This window comes from Embiotoca jacksoni, unplaced genomic scaffold (assembly GCF_022577435.1).
Source record: "Embiotoca jacksoni isolate LCO1_2020_lvr unplaced genomic scaffold, fEmbJac1.0.p SCAF_14, whole genome shotgun sequence".
NCBI classification, from domain to species: Eukaryota; Metazoa; Chordata; class Actinopteri; family Embiotocidae; genus Embiotoca; species Embiotoca jacksoni.
Window position 1 is genome coordinate 15753421 of NW_027185274.1, and position 27273 is coordinate 15780693.

At 43.7% G+C, this 27273-nt stretch overlaps 1 protein-coding gene across 1 annotated transcript; it reads left to right on the forward strand.

Moving 5' to 3' along the window:
• The first annotated feature begins 566 nt into the window (after positions 1–566).
• LOC138197421 (rho guanine nucleotide exchange factor 26-like) lies at positions 567–26970 on the forward strand. Its single transcript, XM_069148257.1, has 15 exons — positions 567–777; positions 1188–2731; positions 3364–3415; positions 3581–3723; positions 6261–6317; positions 6778–6938; positions 9854–10006; positions 10182–10311; positions 10855–10929; positions 11296–11385; positions 12244–12398; positions 17339–17548; positions 24760–24830; positions 25070–25174; positions 25551–26970. Exons 2-15 carry the CDS (start codon positions 1283–1285, stop codon positions 25691–25693), a joined length of 2994 nt encoding a protein of 997 aa, XP_069004358.1. The 5' UTR covers positions 567–777; positions 1188–1282; the 3' UTR covers positions 25694–26970.
• The last annotated feature ends 303 nt before the right edge of the window (positions 26971–27273 follow it).

Consider the following 27273-nt stretch of genomic DNA (forward strand, 5'->3'; position numbering starts at 1 on the left):
CAGCGGGGGTGTTATTGATTTTGCAGGTGCAGGCGATGTAACAGTGGAACGTTTATATATATTTTTATGATTACACAACACCACCATGTGATCTGCCCTAAATTCATTCAGTAGCAGGACGGTGTGGTCCAAACGCACAGCCAAGAGAACAAGAAGCGAGTAGAACAAGGAGTCGCGCAACAGACGGCGTGGTACCCCTCAACACCATGGAGGCAGTACATGAAAAGACAGAAAGTACTTAAAAAAAAAAAAAATTAAAAAAAAACCTGTACAAGCTGTTTTAGTCTACTCTTCATCAAGTTTGGTTAATTGATGACTAAACCCTACATTTGAAATCCTCACTTTAGCGCCCAAAACTTACTGTACGTGACATTATTTGACTATAGCAACATGTCCTGTTTGTCATTTTACACGCGTGGATGTTTTAACATTTAAAATAAACTATTTTTTTTCTTCTCGGAAATGTCCCCTGCTCCCTCCCTCCCTCGCTCCCTCTCCTTCCCTCCGTCCCTCCCTCCCTCCCTCCCTTCTCTTCTTGGTCACAGAAACTCCTCTGCGCACTCCGCAGCGCTCCAGACGCTTTCACGACCGCGCACACGAGTTTCCCAGTCGGTCAGTAACTTCAGTAACTCCAGCTCCGAGTCGGGATTCACAAACTTTACTTGCTCTCGATACCATGCTGGGAGCACATTAATGTTTGTTGTCTCGCCAAAGAAGTTTGTCTACCGACAGCGCGGGTACAATGACCGCATTCTGCAGCGGACCGACCGATTAGAGGTAAGTCGGACCCAACGCGAACCTGCTGAACATCTTCTACCTATGAGTCAGGAAGTTTCTCTAGCGTGTCTGTTTATTTTGGATTTCTGTAGAGACAAACATCAACAGAACACAAGTGGAGACTCGTAGGAGACTGCTGTTGTCACCCACTATTGTTTCCCTTCTGTACTATTACAGTAATTGCTCGCAACAGTATCTTGTCGGCTTTGTGCTTTTAACTGGGGCATTTCACCACAATGAGCACATACAAAAGGATCAGCAGTCTTCGCCGGCGTGGCTCTGTTGGGAGTTGTGTTTCTTAACTTGAGCTGCCAGTATCTGGCTCCTGTTAATGAGTAAACTTTGGGAATTTGGTCACAGCACTGATCTCTCTGATACTGATTGGTATTGCTCTCTTTTGTTTATCTTAGGGGTAAGATCAGGTCTCTACAGTGCTGCAGTGTTTCCGACTGTGACCTGCCGGTTCGGATACTGATAGTAAAGAAGACACGGACACATCACAACAATGGATATCGGCAACGATGTGGATTTGTCCAATAATAACATCACTCCTTTGTGGAGACGACGCACAGACAACAGAAAAAGCCCCCCGGAGTCATGTAAACCCAAACCGCGACCCCTCAGTTGCCACTTAAATGGGGTCACAACGACAGACTTCCCTGCGGAGGACAGCAAATGTTCCTTCACCTTGAGCCAGCCTGCTGAGAGACTGGTGGTCACACCCAAGTGTTCGGGCAGGAACACTGTGATGTTAAAGCATGTCCTACATAAACCCTCAAGGAAATCCAGAGTTATTCGAAGCATCAGCATTGGGCACCTTTCCAGCGGACGCTTCTCCTTGTCCAAATTCAGGTCTGAGGATAACAGATCTGCTTCACTGGACAATAGAGTGTATAACGGAGACCGTAACGGAGAGAAACCCAGCAATGGAGGGACAGTATGGCCTGAAAAGTATGTCCAGGACCCCCAGAAACGCATGTCCAGTCTGAGCACACAGAAGGACCAGACAGCATTTGGGACGAGTTCCCCTTCATCCGAAGCTGTCCCACTTAACCGCTCCTCAACTGTCCTCTCGCCACCACACACTCCTAACAACAACTACAACCACCACGAGCTGTCCTCTCTTTCATCCACATCCAGCTCCTCTCCCCCCACCTGTCGTACCCTCACGCCCTCCCACAGCTCCACCTCCAGCATCCCGTCGCTCTCTTCCTTAACCTCGTCAGACCCACCGACCCCACGTTCTCCGTCACCAGCGGACAGAGGGCAGGCACACCTCAGACAGTCTCAAACGTCCTCGCCTGCATCCTCACAGGACGCCAGGCATGCCTCTTCATCGTCCTCCATCTCCTCCACCTCGCCCTCCCCGTCTCTTTCCCCATCTATCTCTCCCTCTCCTTCCATTGTCCTCAGCACCCATAGCCCTGCCGCCCTCAAGATGGGTACCCAGCAGCTCATTCCCAAGGGATTGGCATCAGATATGAAGCAGAGCAAGGCGACTCTTTCTGTGCCACAAGGCCAAGGTTTGGCAGGGCTGCTGGGGTTGGATCATTCCAAGCGAGCGTTGAAAGCCCTCAGCATGGTGGAAACAGGAGCCTACTTTTCTACAGGAGGGGGCCGCAGTGAGGGAGCAGATGGGGAAAGTGAGAGCCCGGGGGCACTAAGGAGAGGCTTGAGGAGTACGTCCTACAGGAGGGCAGTTGTGAGTGGAGTAGACTCAGAGGTCCCGTCGGTCGATCCCAAGGCCCCTCGGTCCGACCAGCCTGTCACCAAAGGGCCAGATATGGATAATCCAGCCTCACAAGTTAGCCCAACAAGTCCTGGCAGTGTAAGCCTCACCAGCCCTGGAACAGCAAAGCCTACGAGCCCGGGGACACCTAACCCTGCCAGCTCCAGGATGTCAAAGCCTGCAAGCCCTGCAACGGAAAAGCCTAAAACCATCGGGAAAAATAAGGTGCGTAAATCTGTTTGTCCAAACTCCTGGTCAAACACTGGTGCTCTTAAAGAGGCACAAAAATATATATATATATATAAAAAAAAGATTAGTTTGAGGGCTTTTTATGACATAATTAAAACCATATGATGCAGATGAATGCTGAAATGCTTGCTGGATTTGGAAATCAATGAACGGCCGCAGAAATACCGTAGGAACACACTATTCTACGTCTTTTCCTTTGCTGTAGCAGATTAAGATTTCTGCACTCGGGTTAATCAGAATCTCTCATGGTTTGGGTTTTGATTTTGCACAAAGATGGCTTCGATGTGTACTTTCAGTATTTGGAGGGTAAAGTCCAAATTGTAAACTTTCCAACACAGGCAGGGTATTGTGGAACAAACTAAGCAGCAGCAGCAGCAGAAGGAACAGGGAAACAATTAATGTGGTTGTTGGAAGATATGACGTGATGTGACACAGTGCTCACACATACACACTAAATACACAGTGGCTCTGTAATTAGACGGGGGGTCAATAAAGGAGGTCACCAGAAAGGGCACAGACAGGTGGCAGAGGTACACGTCAATTTCACTTCCAGTTTTTTGGTGTAAATTTGCCCAATTTAATACGATTGTGTTTGGTTTCTCTTTCAGAGTCCGGATAAGAGGAAAGTTTTGACCCCTCAGCGGACATTTGACAGTGAAGGTGAGAAACATCCATCTGTTTCGTTTTCACCGCACTCCTCCCCTCATTTTCCTCTTTTGCTGACTTTGTGTCTTTCTTTAAAAAAAAAAAAAAAAAAAAAAGATTATCTTCTTTTTCTAAAACTCCTAAATAATGGATCTTTCTGTTCACACCGTTCTCTTTCAGAGGAGGAGCTGTACCAGAACTACCAGGAGAAGGCCTTACACAATGACTCGGATGAGGATGCTGATTCTGGAGAAGCCAAACCTGATAACGGCATCGTGGTCCAGTACCGACCCATACGTATCTCCTGGAGCCAGCTCAGTGTGGTCAGACATAACACACACACACACACACACACACACAACACACACACACACACACACACACACACACACACACGTGCAGAGTGATGCTACCTTCCATCTTTTCTCCTTATATCCGCCTTACCTTTTCTCTACATACTGTACACAGACAAACTCAGCTGTGCCTGTGGAGTCTTGGAATGCTACTGCTCTGAAGAATGCTGTCATAGCCAGTTTGGCCACAGTCCATACCCATCCTCCCACTGTTGCTGCTTTCCTCTGCCCCTCACTGTGTTAATCAGGGAGTACAGGAGCCGTTCTTGTAGGACTCGGGCAGGCAGGGAGGCAGACAGTCCGTCAGCCAGACCCACAGGAAGTCTTGGAAGCACTGCTGGGCTTAAAGCCAGTGTGTTGGCAAACGGTGTATACTCATCAGACTGCAAATATTCTTAAAATGTAGCCTCTCGGGAGACATGTGGTGGCTCTGCATTACATAATATCGTTAGGGATTGGAATGAAGGCATATATTGGAGGGGGAATGAACTAATTTTGTTTTCTACTAAGGCATTCCCATCTGTTTGTTTACTCGCTGAGCATAGATAGTGTGGGAGCAAATATTGGTCATAGCTGAGATTGAGGCAGTTAGGATTGGATCTGAATTGCTGGACATATGCCCTCAGACACTAATGAAAAGAACATCAGATTGAACTAGAAAAACACTCAAGACAACATCTGTTCTTGTTCATGTCAGCAAGACACAGAAGTAAATTGAGCACAACCAAACATTACCAGGCTGACCAGGACTGAAGTGAGTTTTCCATCACAGCTGCTTCACAGCTGTTGATCTGTTTGTGTGTTTTGTATACCTGTTTGCACGAATGTGTTTGGCCAGACAGTACATGCTCTAACACTGACAAATCTCCCTCTACCTTTCAAATCATCTACAAAATGCTGGCATGACGCTGTCATTGTCTTGATGTGACAGGAAATGTTGCCTTGTTCCAATGAAGCAAAGAACCAGATGTACAAGTTGCCCTCATGTGTCAGCAAGTCTCCTGTCATGCAGCTCCTCCCTTGTCTTACCGGTCTCTCGTCATTTGGGGTTTGATGAAACATCACAGCACGGAATTTTCACATTTCCCGGAATCATTGGTAGTCTGAGCAGGTGGGGTTGCCCTTCAGCTATAACCACTTGGGGCACTCGCGTTGCTTGAAGTTTTCTTTGTGTAATTCAACTTGAAACAACAAAACAGAATCTTTTCAATTGCCTATGAATAAAGATACCTAATTAATTGTGTTCTAGTTACAGCCAACGACTGAGCAGTGCAAAGCCGGGTCAAGTTGAGTTGGCCCGACAGGGTGCATTGTTGCTGGCACACTAAGAACTTTCAGCTGCATAGTGATAGCAGTCTTTGCCGATCTAGTGAAATGAAGGTTTGTCAGAATAGAAAGTAAAACCATGAATAATAAAACAGATGACTGTGGCTCAGACGGTAGAGTGGGTTGAACACTAATCGGAAGGTTGGTGGTTCGATCCCCAGCTCCTCCTGTCCACATGCCTAAGTGTCCTTGAGCAAGACACTGAACCCTAAGTTGCTCCCGATGGTATACCATCGGTGTGTGAATGGCAGCACCTTGCATGGTGATCTGTCTCATTAGTGGGTGAATGGGAAAACTATGTTAAAGTGCTTTGAGACCAAAAGGTGATAAAGCGCTATACAAGTACAGACCATTTACTTGTGAAAGGAATGAAATGGAAGAACTGCTGCAGGTTTGTTTATCCTCAGTGTTTGCCGAGGACTGCAGGGCAGATACTCCCTGCAGAAGTGATACTACTCCTGAAGGAGCAGTATCACTTCCTTGTCCCTTTATAACAGAACAGGATGAGAATCTAGTGGAAAGTCAGGAAGAATGGCCTGTCAGGATTTCTGCCAGCTCGTGTGAACTGTATGATATGAGTGTGCCCCAGGTCATATTAGTTATATTTAGTGAAACATGATAATTTGGCATGCTTTTAACTCAACATTACATTCAGTCACAAAGCCACAGGCTGATTAATTCGATAGCACTCCACACCCAGTCCATTCCAAAAGGTAGCTTAGTGTCAGCCTTATTCAAATATCTCTGGACCAAAACTCACCAGCCACATACCAACACGCACACTGAGGCACACTTTTCTTTTAACCGTATGCTTACAGCCAAATTACACTTTCAAAGACAGAACAAGAGACGCTCGTTTCACCTACAGAGTTTTGTAGCTACAACAAATATCCTTTTTTTTTCGACATTTGCCTTGCGCCTCCTTATTGAGTGAAGGTTTTTCTTTTCCCATTTTATACATCAGCTTCATTGGCTTCCCATTCAGTGTGGTATGCTAAGTGCTCCTTTGTTTGTGTGTGGGGACAACAGTCACACACAAAAACACCAACAGCACACACCCCGTGCTATAAATGCAAAGGGCGTCTGACCTACAAAAACAAAAACCTGTGACTTTGTATTTTAACTCTTTTAATGACTTTTGAAATAATTCTTCTGATTTAGTTTTATTTGTTTTTGTTTAGGTAAAGAAAAGTGGCCTGTCGGACCAGTTGAGTCAGGAGGAACGCAAAAGACAAGAGGTAGGAATCCTTTTTTGCTCTTAAGTTCAGAGGGAAAATAATCAAATTTTGGGCCACATACACATGTTGAGAGTTACTGAGCTCTCGGGGAGTAAAGCTGTCCATTTGGTCTCCGTAAACGCCACCAGACCAATAAAAAAATCCATTAAAGGAGCACAAGAGGAAATCTGCATTACGGACTATCACGCCGTAAAAGAAAATTCATTATGAAGTGGAAAAAGAGAAAGACACATGACAAATAATTATCCAAGACACAGTCAGAAAGCGAAGAGTGATTCATAAGTACTTAGATGTGCATGGTATTGTTTAAAAACCTTCCAAATATGAGCTAAGCCTACAGGAATGTCAAACATGTTCATGACAGCATGTCCTAGTGATTGAGGGCTGAGTAGGATAACTGAAACCCAAATTTCTTACTTTCATTGTCCCTCTCTGTTCTCTCTCTCTTGCTCTCCTGTAGACCATTTTTGAGGTGATCTCGTCGGAGCACTCTTATCTCCACAGTCTGGAGATCCTGATCCGCATGTTTAAGAACTCTGCAGAGCTCAGCGAGGCCATGACCAAGACCGAACGCCACCACCTCTTCTCCAACATCAGCGATGTCTGTGAGGCGAGCAAAAAGTAAGCTTTTGTAGTTTGTAGTTTTTATGCATATAATATACATTGTTATCTATCTTCATATTTGAGACTCTTTGTATTGTTTGTTTATTGAACTTTTTAGTGTGAAGGAATTAGTTGGTTGTTTTGGTTGTTACGTGTTGGTCGGTATTTTTAGGCTTCACTCACGTGTCCTCCATCGGTGTGTACGGCTTTTAGTTGTGGCTAATGAGCGACATCCTTCTCTTCTATTGCACATTCAGTAAACTGCACTCGTCCCATCTCAGCCGTGTCTCGAAATACTATTCACTGCATGTTGATTGCAATTGTTCAGCTTTTCTTCTACCTTCAGTTAGAGTTGATTTCAGTGAATAGATTGTGTTTAAGCAGCGCTGAGTTCTTGTTTGTTTGAGGTCACATGCTGATAGACAGAAAACAGAGCCCGGGACGAAGTGAAGGGCAAAATGAGAGAGACGACAAAGAACAACACGACACTTCTGCTTAATTATGATTGTATTGTTAAAATGAACATTGCTCACTGCCTGAGAGCACACAAGCAGACTGGATGGCTGTGCCATAGCCAAAATTCACTGCTATGAGTCCTCAGAGTGCACCTGTCAGTCATGATTTCATCATGCATGCGTGTAGACTGTTTCATGACATTCGTGACCAAGTAGCCATGAACTTTCAATGGTCATATAAACTGATGGAAACACTCATGCATTGGAGGCCATGAAAGCTGAGACTGGTGAAATCTGTGCAGCCTCAGCAAATACCGTGTGGGACCAGACACCATTATTGCTGCAAATGATTGACAGGGGAATTTCTGGCCCCATATCTTTTTTTCTCAGGTTTATATAGTCACTTTTAGACATCACATCATTTCTCAGGTAGTTTCCAGAGGTTACAGTTCACTGTGATCATGGAAGTTTGACTGTGACTCCGTTCATGAATATTGGCAGATCAGTATTAGTTATGATAACAGAACTCTTGCTCCTAAGTCTGTGATCACCATTGGAGCAGTCCTCTGTCCTTCTTTGCTGACAGCGGGAAACGGACTCATGCCTGCTTTGGTGACTGTTGACTTCACTCAGCAAATGGTTGAGACCACATCTAGTCCAAAATGTATAATATTTGAACACAACTGAAACCACTTGTGACCTGCTACAGCATTGCAAAGTCAAAAACAAAGAGTGTTCTGTATATATTAACCCTGGCCTCCAATTTTAAAGTGGGGGGCCTTAACCAGGGAAATGAGGGTAAGCTATCCTGTTCCTGTTGCCGAGGGTGTTCGTTCACCCGGGGCTAAAAATGCAAGTGTGAAAAGCCTTTTCAAGAGTTTCTTTTACTGAGTTTTATTTTATTATAGCTCAGTGACGATATGTGTGTGTGTGTGTGTGTGTGTGCGTGCGTGCGTGCGTGCGTGTGCATACATGCAGAGCATTCACTGCCATTCTTGTGCAACTGTTCACGACATTTGTTCAAGGATTCCATATCAGGTTTGCAGCCCTCTTCTCACTCCTTGTATAAAGTGTTCCATCTATGTATATCTGACTCGTCTCCACTATCAGGAAATCCTTACTTTCTGATGTTTATTTGGCACATGTGGACTGACATGTCCAGGACTGGTACGTTATGTCACGTTGCCTCTTTCTCATGATTGGTGGCATTTGTAAATTCCTCAGCAGTTCCGTCCTGTGTCTAGACTTGTTGCAGCCCATATCTATCTCCCTTTCTCATTTCTATACACAGACCACACACAGTAATGTGAAACTGTACCGTCACCACCTGCATACACGGAAATAGAGATAGAAGATCTAAAGATACACTGTAGCCTATAGCGCTGGTTAAACGGGATGTTTTTTTTTTGTACTTGGAACAGATTGTCGGGCTTTCAGTTTAACCTTTCAATACAATATCTGAATATCATTCTACCTGCAGGTGCCTGTGTAATCTGTGTGTGAAAGTGAGTGGGTTTTGCATATAGACTCTTTAATTTGCATCCTCACGATATGACATACTTCATCCACAGCAGACTTTATAATTCCAACAACAAACGTCAACACCGAGGCAAACTGTGACAGAGAACATACCCCTGAAGGCTGATACTTCTGGGGGGGGTTTTCAGTACATGCGCGAACCCTGCTTTTGGGAATTTCCTTCTTTTTTTATTTCCTGAACCTGATTTCACTCCTTTTACCTTCGCCTGACAACATTCTGTTATTCGGGTCAATATGTTTTGCTGCCTGAATTTGTGCAGCCTTGACCTGCTAAAGCCCAGAATAATTCTTTTGGACCTGGGCCAGAGGGCAGGGATACACGTGTTTGTTTTTTTGTTATCTTGTGTGCCCTCGTTAGAGAGAGTACAGTTCAAAGAGTAAGGGGTCAGGCATGAACAGGAGGCCACATGGTCACAAGAAGCATTGTTTCCCATAGATAACCAAAGCAATATGTGCGTGTATGCAGTAGGTCGGGATGGAGCTGGGTAAAGGCTCGAGAATTGCTTTTGCAGATGAGCTCAAACCTGGTCCAACCGGTCAAGGTCAGCGTCCTGTCTCTGTGCAACAGTTTCCTGTTTGTCACCTAAGTCCGTGCATGCAAAAACACGTTTTCTCTTGAAGTTGGACATGTGGCATGCTGTTAAACTGGCCATCTGGTGGAGCTCAGGAAGAGGAAAAGCCTCTGTGTTATGGTTAATGGCAGGCTGTATCTATTTTAAGAGGTGGGGAGTTCCTCTTTTGGGATCTCGCAGCAGGTTTAGAAGTAAGGTGTCGGCAGCGCTTTTCACCTTCCTGACTTTGTGTCTGTCGTTGTATCCTGTATTTTCCCCAGTGGGGGATGACTCGGGATTTGATGCTTTTTACTCAAGCTGTTGCCACGTATGGTGTGAATCCCTGACATACTAACCTCTATTCTTTCACCACCACCTTTGTGTTTAGGTTCTTTAAGGAACTGGAGGAAAGACACCATCAGAACATTGTCATTGAGGACATCAGTGACATCGTTTGCAAGCACTCTCAGTCCAACTTTGATCCTTACATCACTTACTGCTCCAATGAGGTCTACCAGCAGAGAACCCTGCAGAAGCTGGTGTGAGTGACCGAGGAAACACACACACACGGATGCTCTTATCATATCTCTAATGGATGCGATCCAAAATGGCTGTTCCAGTACTTTGAACCAGTTGGCTCTTCCTCCAACTAATTTTTCTCTCTTTGTGTCATCAGTTACTCCTCTAACTCGGTTTACCTCCTTCCTTCCCTGCAGGTCCAAGAATCCAGCTTTCAAGGAGGTACTGACCAGAATCGAGGGCCATCCAGACTGCAGAAACCTCCCAATGATCTCCTTCCTCATCCTGCCCATGCAGAGGATCACTCGGCTGCCCCTGCTCATGGACGTGAGTGCATTAAAGACATGCAGTAGCAGACGCATTGGAATTACAAGACTGTGACTCTTGTGCAACCGTTTGTTTATTCGTACTGCCCTGACTGATTCTACACGGGGTGTGTTCTGACCGCAAAGATGTTTTTGTGACCTTACATCATTTCTTAATCATTTTAATTGATTTAAATCTTCTCTCCTCCTTTTAATGTTTTTTTTTTTCTTCCTTCTTCGCATTCACGTTTGCTTTATCACCATACTGTTCTGTCTCTACTGTGCCTCCCTCTCTTCCTCTCTCTTGCTCTACTTTTATCCGCCTCAGTGTCTCCCGAGGGACTCTTAGAGTTTATGCTTGTACATTCAGAGGCTTTTGGATCCTGAGAAAGTTTGTGTTCAATTCATTTCTTCCCACAGTTTCAATATTTGATCAGGCTGCTGAGTGTGTGGTGTATCTGGGAGCAATGGGTTGTTGTGGGTTATTGTGCATGAGTGTATTTTATGTTTATTTTATGGTATAAACTAGTGTAACTGATTTGGGTCCTTAATTTCTATGTTGCAGACAATTTGTCAGAAGACGTCTAAAGACTCGGCACAATATGAAGAGTGTAAGAAAGCTTTACAAGCAGTCAGCAAGGTCAGTAAGCAGTTAACAATCTCAATGTAAAAGCTTGCCTTTTTCCAAACAGTGGAGTTAAATAGCTTTACATGATTAATGAGTCGATCAATAAAGTTGTTTCCCTTTTTATTTGTAAGAATAATATTGTCAAAATGGATATAGTTATTGGTTTCCTGCAAAAACTGTAAATTTCCAGCATTTCTTGTACTTGATAAATGTTAACAGATCAATTAAGGAGCGCTCTGTCAACATAGCATTGCTGGAATTTTATAATACATGGATACAAAGTGAAAAACAGAATGATTCCATACAATGTCATTGATGGACACCGCATGTGTGTGTTTGTGTGTGTGTGTGTGTGTGTGTGTCTGTGTGTGTGTGTAGGTAGTAAGAAAGTGTAATGAAGGAGCTCGCACAATGGAGAGAACTGAAATGATGTACACCATCAACTCTCAGCTGGAGTTCAAGATCAAGGTATGGACGTGGTGTGAAATATCAAAACTGATGCACACTTGGTATGGATAGTTTTTCTTGTGCGGAAAAAAACAATTATGGTTAAAAACCAACATCAACAAGCTTACAGTCGTAGGCCATCATTTTAGGGGCATAAACTTGTTCACCTCTTACCAGGATAAGAAAATTGATGCCCTCTTTGTTCTTTTAAATATCAAGGTACAGACAACAGCTGATTAGCTTAGCGTAAAGACTGGAAACAGCTTGCTTGTCATTCTCAGTACTAAGGCTACTCAGTAACATTTTTCATTTCTTTAATGTACAAACAACAATCAAAGTCAAATGTTTTACACGTGAACATTTTTGCACAGAACAATGCTGTTTCCGGTGTTTATGCGAAGCTAAGTTAACTGGCTACTCGGCATAGCTTTATATTTACCAAGTGCTGCCGATCTTCTCATTTAATTCTTACCAAAGAATCAAAGTGGATTCTGCAAAAGTTTAAACTATCTTCTTTATGTTTGTGGCAAGTAGGTAAAACGTGTAAGTATTCAGAGATGACTTGTACACACACGCAGACAGTCATACAAAGAGCACTCACTGCTGTCACTTGGCGAGCACCTACACAATGCACACAAGGCTTGGCAGGCTTAAGTAGGTCTAAGTAGTGTGGGAAATAGCTGTTGGCATATTTGGGACTCACGGATGTCTAGGGAACCTATTCTCACTCTGCACAGCCAGCTGTTCCCGCATGCTCTCACACAAACTGTGATTTAGCATCTTCTGATCGCCCCAACGTTACAGACATTTTTACATTTCTTTGTTCGATTTTATTGTCTTTCTCCCGTTCATCATATTTTCTTTCTCCTTCTCCTCCAGCCTTTCCCCCTGGTCTCGTCCTCCAGGTGGATGGTAAAGAGAGGGGAGCTGACTGCATTTGTGGAGGAAAACAGCATTTTCCTCAAGCGGAAGATCCGGCAACAGGTCTATTTCTTCCTCTTCAATGACGTCCTCATCGTCACCAGAAAGAAGAGGTGAGCGATGGAGAACTGTTGGACACGCAGGCTCTGCATATGATTTCGCTGGTGTGAGTGTGACCTCAGTGTGCAGGCTTCGCTCATAACTGTTCTGACATGTTGAGGGCGAAAGTGTTATCGCGAGCGTTTGGTTTTTACTGCGTGTTAGCGTACGAACTGCAGGAGTCCAGGACCCCGAGTACACAGCCTGCAATTTTGTCTTCTCTATCCTCCTGTGTGAATTTGTCACAGGAAATGGGCCGCTTTCAACGAACAATTATTGCTGTCCGAGGTGGAAAGAAAGCCAAACTAATTCAAATAAAGGAAAATCAACAGAAAGAACTGCTTCAGTCACAGTGAGAGATAATTTCCATCTGAAAGGAAGATTTTTAACAAGTTAATAGAGAGATTGGTGTCTGTAGATGCACTGTACAGGCAGACTGATCTTCCACAATGACCTCTTCCTTCATGGGTGTGTTTATTAAGCTGAACAGGTGTAATTACCTGAACCTGCTATATGAATCGAAGCCTGTTTTTCTAAAAGTTGTTGAGGTTTCAACGTGTCCCACTGTCATGAATCACCCGGAGCTCGCGGACCTGCTTATTGTCAGCCGTGCCAGTGAGTCTACTTTCCTCATCCTCTGTCTCCTCTAGTTTTAGGCAACACTGTTCAAATAAGCCATAAAGAGGACTTGAAATGATGTGGTTTTCAGTTATGTGTGTGTAGTGTGGGTGCGCGCGCACGCACGTCTGCTTTTGCCAAAATAAATCTTTCCCGTCCATCGCCCTCTGAGTCTGGAACTGATTGTCCCGCCGCTCGCCGACTAAGAATTCCTAAGAATCATAAAAAAAAAAAAGAGAAAAGAAACATTCCGTATGATATTTTTCTGGGAATCTGATCTGGGACGGCAAACTCCAGCAGTGTGTGGTGTAGGGCTTGTGTTTGGAAGAGGGATTTGGGAAAGGGAGTGCTCTGGAATCAGAGTGTGCGCTTGTGCGTGTGTGTGTGCTTTTGAATGGGAGAAGCTGTTATAATATTGGTTTGTACTGTGGGGAGGACTGGAGCCCTGCTGTGGCACGCTACTCTACTGCACTCCATCTTCAGTAATCACAACAAAAACATGCCAGGGGTACACAAGGCTAGCCAGGCACCAGGTCACAAACGCTCTTAGACTTAATGGTACAATAGCCCTCTCCCCTGTCATTATTACTTTATCACACACACACACACACACACACACACACACACACACACACACACACACACACACACACACACACACAGAGAGAAACACACTTTGTTGCCAAATGCAATAGTCTACTTGAGTCCTTCCACCTTATTCTTGTCTCGTTTTCACAAGCTTATATTTCAAGGAATACTCTCAAAACCAGAAGGAACGGGTGAAAAGGTCAAAGCTTCAGCACTTATACAGTAGAGAAAAAAAAACAAAGCTGTGACCTCAGAATGTTTTCATAGTAGAGGCCCATATTCCTCAGTATTGAGGAGAAAGAGAGTCCAAATACGTGTTTGCAATCATCACTGTTAGTTGCAACTCCATTATAACTATTCAAGAACAAAAAGTCTAATCTAGTTCGATGTTCAAAGTTAGGTTTATGTATTTTTCCAAGAGAAGACAATTTATTTTTAATCCCACTGGAAGAAATGTGCACATTATCTTTTGCACAATCTCGAAAGGTAAGAAGATAAAAACATTCAGTAAGATATTTGTTCCTCTCTCAGTTGAACAAATCTGACCATTTTGCTGACTTCAAACTGAATCCAAATTGGGTCGGGCTATTGGAAACCCACCACATGTCAGACTGGGCTATCGTCACGCACCGGGAAAGTGTTGATCTGCTGCACCCTGGTTCACAGGAACACTTACATAACACACCAGCTGGCTCCTCTCATCTTCACATCCTGCCTTTTCCTCTGTGAATGCTGGGCATTATCTCAGCTTTCATTATTGTTGAGGTTTCCATCTCTCTTTTCTTTTTGCTTTATTCTTTCTGTTGTTTCTATTCCTCTGTGGCAGTCATGGCCTTGTGGTCTGTGTGTGCGTGCGTGCGTGCGTGTGTGTGTGTGTGTGCGTGCGTGTGTGTATGTGTGTGTGTGTGTGTGCGGGAATGTCATGCTGGTACAGTGGTGATAATGCGCTGTAGATGCCTGCGCTATCTCCAACAACAGATTCACATACCAACAAGGATAAGTGTTTGTTTCTGTGTAAGTAGCTTGTGTGAAGGACAATATGTTGTCTTTCCCCACATTATTTCAGTTTTTATCACCTCTCCCCTGCACTGCAACATAGGATATGGCAACTATTTACCACTTTTCTTCCTCTACTCTGTAGCAATGATCTAAGACGGTCCATCCACTAACCCACGCTTGTTACAAGACTCACCCCACAAATCCCCCCCCCCTTACCCCATTCGCAAGTGTCATGCAAATGGTATTTCAGGCATTTTACCCACAGGGCTGTCAGGAGCCTAAATGCCAATGACCCTAAAATCCAGCTCAGATAATCTATTAAAATAAGGACTTTTTTTATTTATTTATTTATTTTTACCTCTGAACAGTAATCTGAAATAATACACTTTAACTGGATGGTAGTTTTCCAATTTAGGTAGAAATAAGTGATCATAGTGAATGTATAAATTAATGGAATATAATGTGTTTTTGATAGCTCATACGCTTTGGTTTCTCTGTGCCACCTGAGAGATGAACCTTAGATCTTCTTTCTAATGTGATCTTTTCACGAAACCAGTTCCAAATCTAAGGGGTTAATAAAACTGAAGGAAAGTATGAGATAAAGGAATATGCTACTTCACACAGTAAGTTATGGGGCAACGGTTATTTGCCAAGATTGACATCAGAAAGTGGATATACATGTGTTAAATGTTAAGATGGAACCTGTGCCTGGACTTGCTTGATTTAGTTCCACTGAGGAAAGAAAAAAAAAAAAAAAAAAAAATCTGCCTGACTGCACCTATGAAGTGTTATTTTTGTCTGTTTAATTGGCTCAAAAACCAAAGTGTAAAACTGATGATTTGTGGTTGTACAGGTGGAAACTAGAGGCAGGCTAGTTTCCCACTATTTCCAGTCTTTTTGTAAACTGTGGCTCCCTCCTAAAATGTTAAAACTATTCCTTTCGCTTCAGCTTGTAGTTCCAGCAGGTTTACCACAAATAGCATCTCTTCCAGCACTTTCTATCTCTCCTAGTCCATGCTTGGAGAGACTTCTATTCTATTGACTTCATGTGTCTTATAAGTCTCTCCATGTGCTTTCTTTCTCCTCTTCCAAGAGGTCTAATTGGTTGTGAACAATAGGGGCTGATGGGTAACAGTTGAACCTTGTTGAGAACCTCCCAACCATGTCTGGATTCCCCAAGCAATCATGACCCCGGGGTCCACAGTTTGTGTGTGCAGGTGAAAGAGAGAGAGGAGAACATGGACATGCCTTTGTCCCTGCTCGTGTGTGTGTGTGTGTGTGTGTGTGTGTGTGTGTGTGTGTGTGTGTGTGTGTGTGCTCAGCATGGATGCATGTGCTCTAATGCTCACAGGGAGCTAGTTGCTGTCCGGTAGCAGCTTCGCTTGTTTCAGTGTCTGCTTGATAAATCACATGTGAGCTGGATTTCTGCTCCTGTTCTTCAGAGCAGTATGAAAACACACACACACACACACACACACACACACACACACACACACACACACACACACACACACACACACACACACACACACCCTTTTCCGCGAGTTCAGTGCCGCATTAGGGGTACCGTGTTTCACAATCAGCTCCAGATGTTTCCGACTGGTTCATGCGCCACGGGGTCAAGTCACGCTCAGGTAAAGGTGCTCATGGGAAATGTTGGCAAAAACTGAAGAACCCGGGGGGCGGGGGGGCTGATTTAGTGTTGAGATGTAGACAGCTGATTGTTTGGAGTTCAGACTGGCACGGAATCCGAGAAATAATGTGACATTTGATTTATTAATCCAGGTGAATTTGATTAACTACACAGTCTGTGGTTTCTCAGGGATTGAAACTTGATCTCTACTGAAAACAATAAACTTAAATTCAATATGTGAGAGGGAGTGGACGGCTGCTGCAGACCTTACACAACAACCAATTGTATTACCAATTCTTATTTTGTCATTGTTGGTTTGTTATTTTTGCAAAACAAATATTTGATTTGAATATATGGCATATCTTTATATTCATATTAATTTCATTTTCATTTTCGTTGCCATCACAGCCATTGCCCTCTGTCATCTTTCATGTGTATATAGACATTTCAACATGTTACTTTAATATATTAATGGAAAAACTCTGACTGGTGTACAATTCCCATGTTGGGGTAAAAACCAGAAGAGTGTATTATACCCTGAAGTACAGTTTGCAAATGGAAAGGCTTACAAGCCATTTCAGAACTTTGAAACGAGCAACTTCTTTGAAATGACCGCAATGTGAGCCAAAATGTTTACTACAAAAATCAAAATGGCACAATAGAAGCATCCTAATCAAGTCTTAATATCAATTTTCCAAACAATAATAATAATAATAATAATGATATGCAATATACGGTCAGTGTAGTCCCAGTTGTATCATAGATCACAAAATGAAAATTGGTTAATTGTGTAAGTTTTGTTCTTGCAGACTGAACCCAACTGAACACCCCTAGCCTGAACCCTCCCCTCACACGCCTGTGGGAGAATCTACTGTGGCCTCGAAACTCACAAACAAAAAAAAGTCCTACTCTACAGACAGTTTTTTTTTTGGTTTGTCCTCTCTGGGCTACTGTAGGAAAACAGCAGTGCAACATGGCACTCACCAAATCCTCTGTCACACTTTGAAATATATCTGACTTGATCTCAGCTGAGTGAAGTTCACTGAATTACAAGCATGTTGAAAACATTAAAGGAGACCTATAAAACATTCCTTTCTGTCCTTGTGTTTCTGTCAGTGAGGAGAGTTACACGGTGATAGACTACGCTCTGAGGGATCAGATCTGGGTGGGTACCTATCAGCCCGAGGATCTCAACCTGTCACCGGTCAGAAGCACCGCCAGCATGCTGAGCTCACGGCAAGCCGGCGCCAACCACCTCTTCCGACTGCGTTTCCGTAGCAACCACTCCGGTGAAAAGGTGCCCATGATCCTGGGAACAGAGTTGCTGTGAGTCCTTTATTATTATTATTTATTTATTTATTTGATCTTTGTCCCTCTTAATTGTTCTGTCTTTTTTTTTTTTTTTTTTTTTTTGCTGCACTTGCATTTCAGTTACAGATTTACAAGGCCGGGCACCTGTGAATCATTTATTTTACATAGCTGACATATCGGTGGTCCAGAGCACTCGTAAGGTTTGAGATTGACATGTTGGCTTCAGTTAAGACAGCAGAGTGCATCTCAATTCAATGTTCTAATGGCTGAGCACTCGTCTCTGTGAGAACCAGCTGAGGTCAGATTTCTACAGCCTTATCTTTCCTTTATGTGCTCCAATATGCCTTTTAACCTGACGCAAGGAAATCCTGTTTCCCTTCTCTCCTTAGCTCTTATTTCATAGTGTAGTTTTGCACCCTTGTGAGTCACAGGGGTATTTTGTTACGCCTCTTCTCAAGACAGACCTTGAGCCTCACTGTTTATGTGCCCTTTATACCATCTGCAGCCGTACTGTAAAACAGACTGGCTGGACCAGATAATTGTTCTGTTTACCGAGTGTACTCCAGCCCAGTCATTTATTGTAAGCGAAGCAGCTCCCTTTGTTTCAACTGTACTGCTTGTTGTTTAAATGTGTTGCATGTGCAGCTGCTTTGAAAATCCTCAAAAGTCATGCCTGTAGCTGTGTTGGTGAAGTTCAAACCACCCCGTCCCTGATTCCATTTCTCTTTGTACAGCAAATAGAGGGAAAAGCGAGGATGTGCAGATTATATAACCCACACAAACAAAATAAATCTGCTGTATATTGAGCTTCATACAGGGTTTGTTTGTTCTAGTTAGCGTTGGGAGTTGCAGCCTGTGCGCACACACACACACACACACACACACCCCAATGCACAAGCGCACACTTGGTTTTAACTGTGATTATTTGTTAAGGAGTGTTTTCATATGCACGGGGCCTGTTCCCCCTCATTCCTGTGTAGTCAGAGAACCTCCCTCTGTATTGTCATTACAGAAGCTGCGGTTTTCTATTGTAGGCAGCGTTTTGTGTGGAGAAATGCACTGTACGGAGACTTTTCTACTGTACACAACACTGCCGTAAAGCCTTTTTGTGCATGCACGTACTGTCCCTGTGACTGCATTGCGTGAGGATTTCAGTTAAAATTTTACTTCTTAAAAGGATCACAAATTTAGAATACACCGTTTTCAAAGCACTAGAGGGGATTCAGTCGACTGTCAGATTACAGAAAGACACCAGTTTAGAGTGATGGTTATTTTTGAGTCAGGATACCCCCCCCCCCCTTCGTGAGAGAAGCTCGGCGCATGTGCAGGTGATTAAGGACTTGCACAGTTAATTTTTTTAACTGTCTGTTTTGAGTTATTTGTAAGGAAAAATGCAGAAACTCTTGTTATCTTCTCAAATATATATTTTCATGATATTTTTTGGGGATCTTTTAGTCTTCTGAATATAAATAGAAAACGGTTGGTCAGACGTGCAACACTTTTGTAAGTGAGCTGATTTTTTTTTCCTGTTAAAAGGGAGTTGTTGTTTTTTCTCTCCACAGTTGCCAAATGCTGCTAGTGTTGGAGTTGTTGGATTACTGTAAAGTCTTGTCTTTACTGTGTAAAGAGCCCTGAGATTATTTATGTTTTCGTGTGTGTGTGTGTGTGTGTGTGTGTGTGTGTGTGTGTGTGTGTGTGGAGGGCTCAGCGCTCCACTCACTATAGTACTGAATGAGCTAAGGAGAAGGAGGGGGGGGGGGGACCCTGGCAACCGTCTCACAGTAGTTACTAGGCATTGTTTAAGTTGTTGCCTAGCAACAGACCATTGCTGTGTGGGATGTTTCCCATGACTAATCCTACTACCCCCCCCGCCCGCTACTCCATTCCCCCTCCAATCCTTCCTCGCCGTCCCGTGTCTCACCTTTTAGACGGCGTCAGTGTCGATGGCCGGAGGAACTTCTTTCTCCTCCGTCCATTAGTCACAATTTATTGATCGAACCCGACGTGACACGTGGACGGACGTGTTGTTAATATTATCAGCCTCTTCAGGAGTCAAATGAAGCAGACCTGACAATAAGTGTCGGTCCTTTTACTGCTGTAACTGTGGACAGTATTGTACAACGTATCGTCAGTTTTTATTATAGTTTAAGATGCTTTATATTCCAGATGATAAATGCATACATTATAATGTCTATCACAAATTCATCAGCTCACCCAGGTGACTTGATCTTTGAATTATTTATTTTGATAACCAGTCCAGGCTGTAGTTATCGCCATTTTGAATTTAGTCGCCATTTTTGGCGATTAACACATGTTGTATTGTCCTCCTGCAGACTTTGACGTACTGATCTGAAATTTTGTCTGTCCTATCTTAACACCTGGGAGATGAAAAGTTATCAAAAGAATTATTTTTTTTCATATTTTTGACAACATACTATAATATTATTTATTTTTATTTTTTCATATTTACAGCATGTCATCCCATGTGTGACAATTGGCACAGTGGTGCAGTGGTTAGAACAGTTGCCTCATAGTGAGAAGTTCCTGGGTTTAATTCCCACTTGAGATAAGCATGTCAGTTCAAAAAAAAAAAGTCATACTATTGCATGTTGTACAAATACTTCATAAAAAAGTCATACTGTAGTATGTTGTCCAAAAGGTACATGGCAGTCAATACCATCAGTGGCACAGTGGTTAGCGCTGATGCCTCACAGAGAGAAGGTTGTGGGATCAATCCCCCCTTCAGCTGTGCAAGCCAGGTAAAAAAAAAAAGTCATGCTATAGCATGTCGTCCCCCAAAAAAAATTTCATGACTTTTTTTTTTTTTTCATATTTTTGGACGACATGCTATAGTATGACTTTTTTCATAATTTGGACATGCTATAATATGACTTTTTGCCCATATTTCGGACGACATCGGGTCTCGAAAACTGCAACCTTCTGACTGGAAGGCAACAATGCCAACCACTGCACCGTTGATTGCTCTTCCCGAACATGTTTTAAAGTTATATAAGTCATATAGACAGGCATGCAATAAAGACAGCAAAATGGTTGTCATTTCACAATCAGGAGCTTCTAGGTTTGATAGGGGGATTGGAACTTAGTGTGGAGGATTGCATGTTCTTGCTTGAATGTAATGTTTTACATTATGGACAACGTGCATAAGTTAGTCATCATTATTATGGATGACAATCTTTACTTTTAGGTTAATAGTTTTGCACATAGACAGTCAAAGGCTGGACTTGAACCCTTAGACTGGGAGACAACAATGCTGACAGCTGCACCACTGTGTTGGCTTACATAAATTGAACGGAAGTCATACTTATTAAATGTCGTAAAAAATAAAGAAACTATTTCATGCTATAGTATGACTTTTTTGATAATATTTTGGACGACATGCTATAGTATGACTTTTTTGATAATATTTTGGACGACATGCTATAGTATGACTTTTTTGATAATATTTTGGACGACATGCTATAGTATGACTTTTTTTTTTTATCAGATTTCGGACGACATGCTATCATTGTATGATTTTTTTTTTGGTCATATTTCGGACATGCTATAATGTGACTTTTTTTTAATCATATTTCGGACGACATGCTATAGTATGATTTTTTTTTTGTCATATATTTCATATAATATCAGGCGCGGTAATCAAATAAGTCCCAAACCCAGTTTAGACATTTTGTAGTTTGTATTTTAGTCTTGACGAAGTGGTCAACAAGCCTCAAAAGGAAGCTGCTGTACTGGAGAGGACATGGCGGTCAGCTGATTTGTTTTTGCTGTGACAGTTAGAGGACCACAGACCTACAGGCCTGTTCATGAGTTCCTTGTTAATTAGTGTCAGAGCGTGTGTATGCATCATTTTGCCTGGATGTCTGCCCACCCCGCTGAAAAACAAGTGGCTCTTCTTCGGTAAATTGTTCGCTTCACCACTAAATTGAAGTGCAGCTCGAGTGCAAACGTGAAATCCCGCACATTCTGACCGACGGCGCGTCTGTTGGTTGTTTTTTTTTGTTTGTTTTTGTGTAAATGAAACTTAAAAAAAAAAAAAAAAAAAAAAAACTTTTTTCCTGTCAGTGTGTTTGTTTGTGATCTCAGTTTCATTTGTTCTCTACCTGCTGACCTTTTAAGCTGGTGCCTTACCTGGGTCAGTGTATCACTGGTCCGAGCAGCACGTGCCGCATAGTAGGTGATCTTTGCCCTTAGCGGTGGCGTAACACTTCAACAATTCACAGAGACGGCTGGCTCTGAGTAGCACAAGCTTCTCTGTGTGGCTGCTGTCTGACAGTGTTTGTGATTCTCCTCTTCTCTGTCTGTGTCCTCTTCCTTTTCTCTCTTTTCTGTGTATCCTTTTGTTCCGTGGGTTTTGCATGTCAGCGTCCCGTCCACGTGACCTTGATGCTGTGTCCAGTCCAGAGTCAGTGAATAGTGCTTCTCTATTAGTGGAACAGAGCAGCTACACAAGTCTGCAGCAAAACAGTTCTGTCAGCCAGATATGCAGCTATAACACAAAGCAGCGCCGATTATGCAACAGCCCCAACCAGACTTCTGCTGCACACGCGCAGGTTGTTTTAAAAAAAAAAAAAAAAAAAAAAAAACGATTTTACTCATGTCTGCTTTCGTTTACGTGATAACGTAGAAAGTTGCTGATGCGAATTGTTCTGTCTGCCCGGGGAGTTTCCCTCGGCTGCTTTGTTCCGAGCAGAAATAGTGCCGTGTTTTCTTCTGAGGGGCAGGAATCGTACCCGAATGCCGTTCTGCGGAAGATGGAAACGAGGGAGCGATTTCGGTTGGGAGTAAACAAGTTAGACGGGAAGAAACTGAAATGAGACGAAAACAGCGGCCCGGTGGGGATTTTCAGCTGCCAGAGGAGGGACGGTTAGAAGGAGGCTGTCATCGCTCTTTATCTGCTCTTGTGTGAAAGAGGTTTTACAGTGCAGCAGCGGGATCTCTCTTCTCAAGAGTTGAAGCAGGAACCTCTGAGAGAGGATTCATGATTCTCTGCATTCTCTTGTTGTTTAAGCTGAATGGTTGAAGACAGCAGGAGCTTTAACTACAATAAAAATACTGATCCGCACAAGGGGCGAGCACTTGCTGTTTGTGAATGTGCACTATTCTCACTACCAGGAGGGATGTTTTTTTCATTCTTGTATATATATATATATACCTGAAACCACGTTTGGCACATGCCTCACAGTCCACAGATAACCAGTGGCTCTGTGCTCGATGAATGGTTTAAGTAAAGCATGTCAGCTGTGTCGGCGTGGGAAGCCGACCTGCCGCGTTGTGCGCTCTGTATGTGCACATGTATCTGACTGTTGGCATGCGTGTCCAGCTGTCCACAACAACGACGAGCAGCTGCCTTTCCCACAGAGCAGCTCCGACGAATGTCAAGAACTTGCACATTTAGACGTACAGAGAAGCAACAGGCGGGCACATTGTTTCTCTGATAGTTGGTGTCCCGTGAATTTACTCCAATATCTGGCATACGTCACTTGAGAGAAATGGTTGAAATCACTAGCGGGTGAATATTAACCACCTGGACAATGACCCCCCCCCAAATTTCAGTGGCGATATTGGAACATACTGAAAGCAACCAAGGAGAGGTGACTGGTTCCACAGTTGTCGATTAAGGACCGTAAAAATGTATCACTCGAATCCAAAGGTCACATTTTACGAGTCATAATATCGCCACGTGGCCTCCTAAGCTTACGATGTTATTCAAAAATCATGGTCATAAAGGTCTGGGATGATTTCACATCATCAGGAGAGTTGTCGAGGGACGACGTGGTTTGGTGTTTTACAGCCTTTGTGTCCTAAAAAGGATCAGAACGGCGTGCGCACAACGGGAAGCCAGCGATGAGGTCTGACTCACGGGACTTGCCCGTTGAGGTCTTTTTGAGGCTCTCGTGAAGATGGTCCCCCACGCCTGCCACTTTCAGCCCGCGTTTGCGCCAATGTGCATGACGCGGGCCGACAGCGCTGAGTCACAGAGGACCTCGATAAACCCCCTCTGGTTCATTTCCTGAACTCGCTTTGCCTCTTGCTTGCTTGCTTGCTTGCTCTTTCTAATTCCTCTACCGGAACAGGTGAATTGAGAGATAAGAGTTTCATGGAATCTGACCTGCGCAGCTCCACCCACCTCTTTTTTGTTTTGTTTTATTTCCCACATGAAACACACGAGAGAGAGAGAGAGAGAACGCAAAAGCAGGTCTGTCCTCTCCTGAGAATCAGCCTTTGTGCATGTTCTCCTCGGTTCTCTGTATGAAAACACACCTCCGTTCTCTCTCTCTATGACGGGGGAGGGAATGCAAAAGTTGCCGGGCCACAAAATGATTTGTTTACCTCGATTGTTTCTAAGGCTGTGTGCATGCAGGTCTGCTTACAGCGGCGTTCACAAGTTTATGAAACCTTTTAAAGTGTGTTTTTCTGCTTCAATGTGACTTAAAACATTATTGGATTGCCACACATCCTAAAAGTAGACAAAGAGACCCCAAATAAACTAAAGAGACAAAAATATGATACTTTATCATTAATTCTCCGATAATAAAAAAAAAAAAAAACTATCCAATATTATACATCAGTGTGTGCCAAAAGTGTGTGAACCTCTAGGTTTGGCAGTTGTTTAGAAAGTTAAATTAGAGTCAGTTGTTTTCAATCAGGGGGATAACAAGCCAGGGAAACCGAATACCTCTCTCACGTTGGCCAATGTAAAGGTTCCTAAGTTCACCATCAGGAGAACACTAAACCACAGAGATGTGCACAGTAGGGTTGTAACGAAAAAGCAACAGCTTACAAAGTTTAGTTGCAGTTTGTTTTGAGAGCACGCGTTCGCCTCGGACAGTAAGTGTCACCCAATTGGTTTCGGGTTTATCTACTTTTAGGACTTGTGTGACAATCTAATGTTTTAGATCATGTTTCATTCAAGTGGTTAAATAAAGAGTTGCCAAACTCTCAAGCAAAGTATATTTAAAGTTTTGGGGTTTTAGTCAAGTCAGTTCTTTGCAGCTGCATATGTTGTCAAAACCAGCTGCAACACGGTGTTCGCCACACGAAAAGCGCTAATCTCTTTCAACAGTAATTTAAGAGGTGAGCAATTCTCGCAGTAAACATTAAACAGTGAAGAGAAGCGAAGTTAATACAACATTGCGTCGTGTTCAGAAGTCCTGTGGTGCCAGAAAAGTTGAATAAATTGCTCCTGTGTTGTCACGTGCTTTCAGGAATGAGCGCGCTCGATGGATCACTGCTTTGGGCCACAATGTGAACAATAAGAAGAGTCAGGACAGAATCAGTAAGTTACCACTACCTCCAATTCACACACACACACACACACTTAAAAGACTTCCTGTCCTTTTCAGTTGCCCTATTGCACCACCTCGTGGTTATCTGTTGCAACTGTTTTTCTCACATCTCGCTATAAAATTGCTTTTTTTTTTTTCCATTAAGAAACATTAAAAAAAAAAAAAAAAAAAGCGGTCAGTGTAACGCCACTGAAATGACTGACGGACTTGTGTTTCTGTGTTCATCCAGACGTCATGCAGGTGGAGGTGATCCGAACCTACACGGCCAAGCAGCCGGATGAGTTGTCCCTGCAGGTGGCTGATGTGGTGCTGGTCTCGCAGACTGTAGAAGACGGTACGTCAGCGCTCGCCGCCTCTACCGGTCCGTCTCATTGTCTTGCTCTTCCTACAGCCTCACTCACCCACTTTAATAGCCCTCGTTCCCCCCTCCCCCTCCTCCCCGTCGTCAACTCCCTCTTTTTTTTTTTTTTTTTTAATCATGCAGCTCTACACCTTCCTCGGTTCAGTGTCATAACGGAACCCGATTTAAGATATAGTTTGAAACCTACAAAAACACAAAACGTCATTCCCCTTTTGGTGACCATAGCAACTGACTTTCACGTTGAAGAACAGAAAGCATAAAAAAAAAAAATAAATAAATAAATACATAAAAAGGAAGTGCCAGACAATACACACTTCAGTTACCCTGTAAATATATTTTCTCCTCTCAGGCTGGTACGAAGGCGAGCGACTGCGTGACGGAGAGAGGGGGTGGTTCCTAGCAGAGTGCGCCGAACCAATCACGTGCCAGGCCACCATTGAACGCAACATGCAGAGGATGGACCGCCTGCAGGGGCTGGAGACTAACGTGTGACGGGGCGATGAGCTGGCCGCTTAACCCGCAGAGGGCTTTCTCCCGGCTGCGAGCGACCCTCCGACACGCCGGCGACCCGCCGCTTTTAAGTTCTCAACCCAGACAAATGAGCTCACTGACCGCGTCGGTGAGCTGCCTCCGGGGACCGCGTGGAGCAGCGTGGCTGCCGGATCCTCACGGTGGGATAACGGCAAAGCCACAACTCGGACCTCTGCTCAGCCTCCATTCAATTTCAGGCGCGCTGTTGGACTTCCAAAGAACAAACAGAGATTTACTGACTTACTGAATCGGTCCCCGCGTGGGCGGGAAGGTTCGACAGTGGGATCTGTCGCGCTGATTAACTCCCCGGCTGGTTAGCAAACTTCACACCCACAGCTCAAGTCACTGCTTCCGACTATGCCGCCACGTAACAACTGTTAAGTGTGAAATTTGTAAAAATGTTTTTTTTTTTTTGTTTTTTTTTTCAAGCATATTCTTTTTTGTTGTTGTTGTTGTTGTTGTGACGTGCTACGTAATAGGATAACACGGTAAAGGAGACCAAACGGTGGGAATTTGACAGCAGCCTGGTGTGCGCTCTGTTCACGAGACTCAGGCCATGTGATGAGGAACTTTGCGTAATTATGAATTTGTTGAGCGTGACGAGAGATAATAAGGAAAGAGGGGTGTAGAAACTACTCTGGCAGATGATGATATTTACGAAAAAAAAAAAAAACAACAACAAAAAAAACACGAATGCTACTGGAGGCGCTCCGTGCAAACGGAGTAGGTCCTAATTAATGGGATAACGGTATGAATGACAGCAGTGTGGGAGATATAATATCACGACATTCAGGGGTTAAGCAGTTCGGTGCCAAGAGTCTGTTCTCACCTTGCCGTCCATCGCCAGTTAATGTCACCATCATGGATCAAGACTCCGCATCTGCGTCACAAACACCATTATTCTCTCCCATCCATTCAATAATTTGGACAGCCTGAAATATCACGCGCGCACTTTGCGCCAACCGTAGCCGTCGAGTCGCGCAGGCCGAGGAAGGTGCGGCGGCAGCGGGCGGCGTCCAGCGGGGGGGGGGGGGGGGACGCGGGCGCTCGGGCTCTCGGCAGCGCAGCTCTGCTCTCAGGGAAAATGAGCTTTTTGATGCCACACAGCTAAGCATCTTGTTTCAGTCATTTCCTCCCCTTGTAACTATTGTAAATCATCTCGTGCGCATGTAAATATGTAAAACAGCCTCGACTGTAACGTGTGTTTTCGTAAATACAGATTTATATCGGGGGGGGGGGGGGAAAAAAATTGTGCTTATTCAACCTCATGTATTTTAATCAGCCACTGTTAATAAAAAAAAAAAAACAACTTAATCGTTCGGAGCCTGTCGTGTATTCTGAATGATCTGTACGATGTTTTCTGTCGCACAAATAAAAGGATTTCACTTTTGACTCCCGCAGCGATATTTGGGACGATAAATGAACCGCGAGCTTTCAGGACAGTCAGCGGAAATGAAGCAAGTAATGTGGCATGAATTCTCAGCACTTTTTTTTTTTTTTTTCTTCCAGATGTGAGGAGGATATCAGCCGGTAAATCGCAG

Bases quoted from the DNA above. Each gene is read 5' to 3' on its own strand.
- LOC138197421 (XM_069148257.1), top strand. From the start codon at position 1,283: ATGGATATCGGCAACGATGTGGATTTGTCCAATAATAACATCACTCCT. The intron at 3,416-3,580 runs GTGAGAAACATC...GTTCTCTTTCAG, and splicing joins GCGGACATTTGACAGTGAAG to AGGAGGAGCTGTACCAGAAC. The intron at 6,318-6,777 runs GTAGGAATCCTT...GCTCTCCTGTAG, and splicing joins AGGAACGCAAAAGACAAGAG to ACCATTTTTGAGGTGATCTC.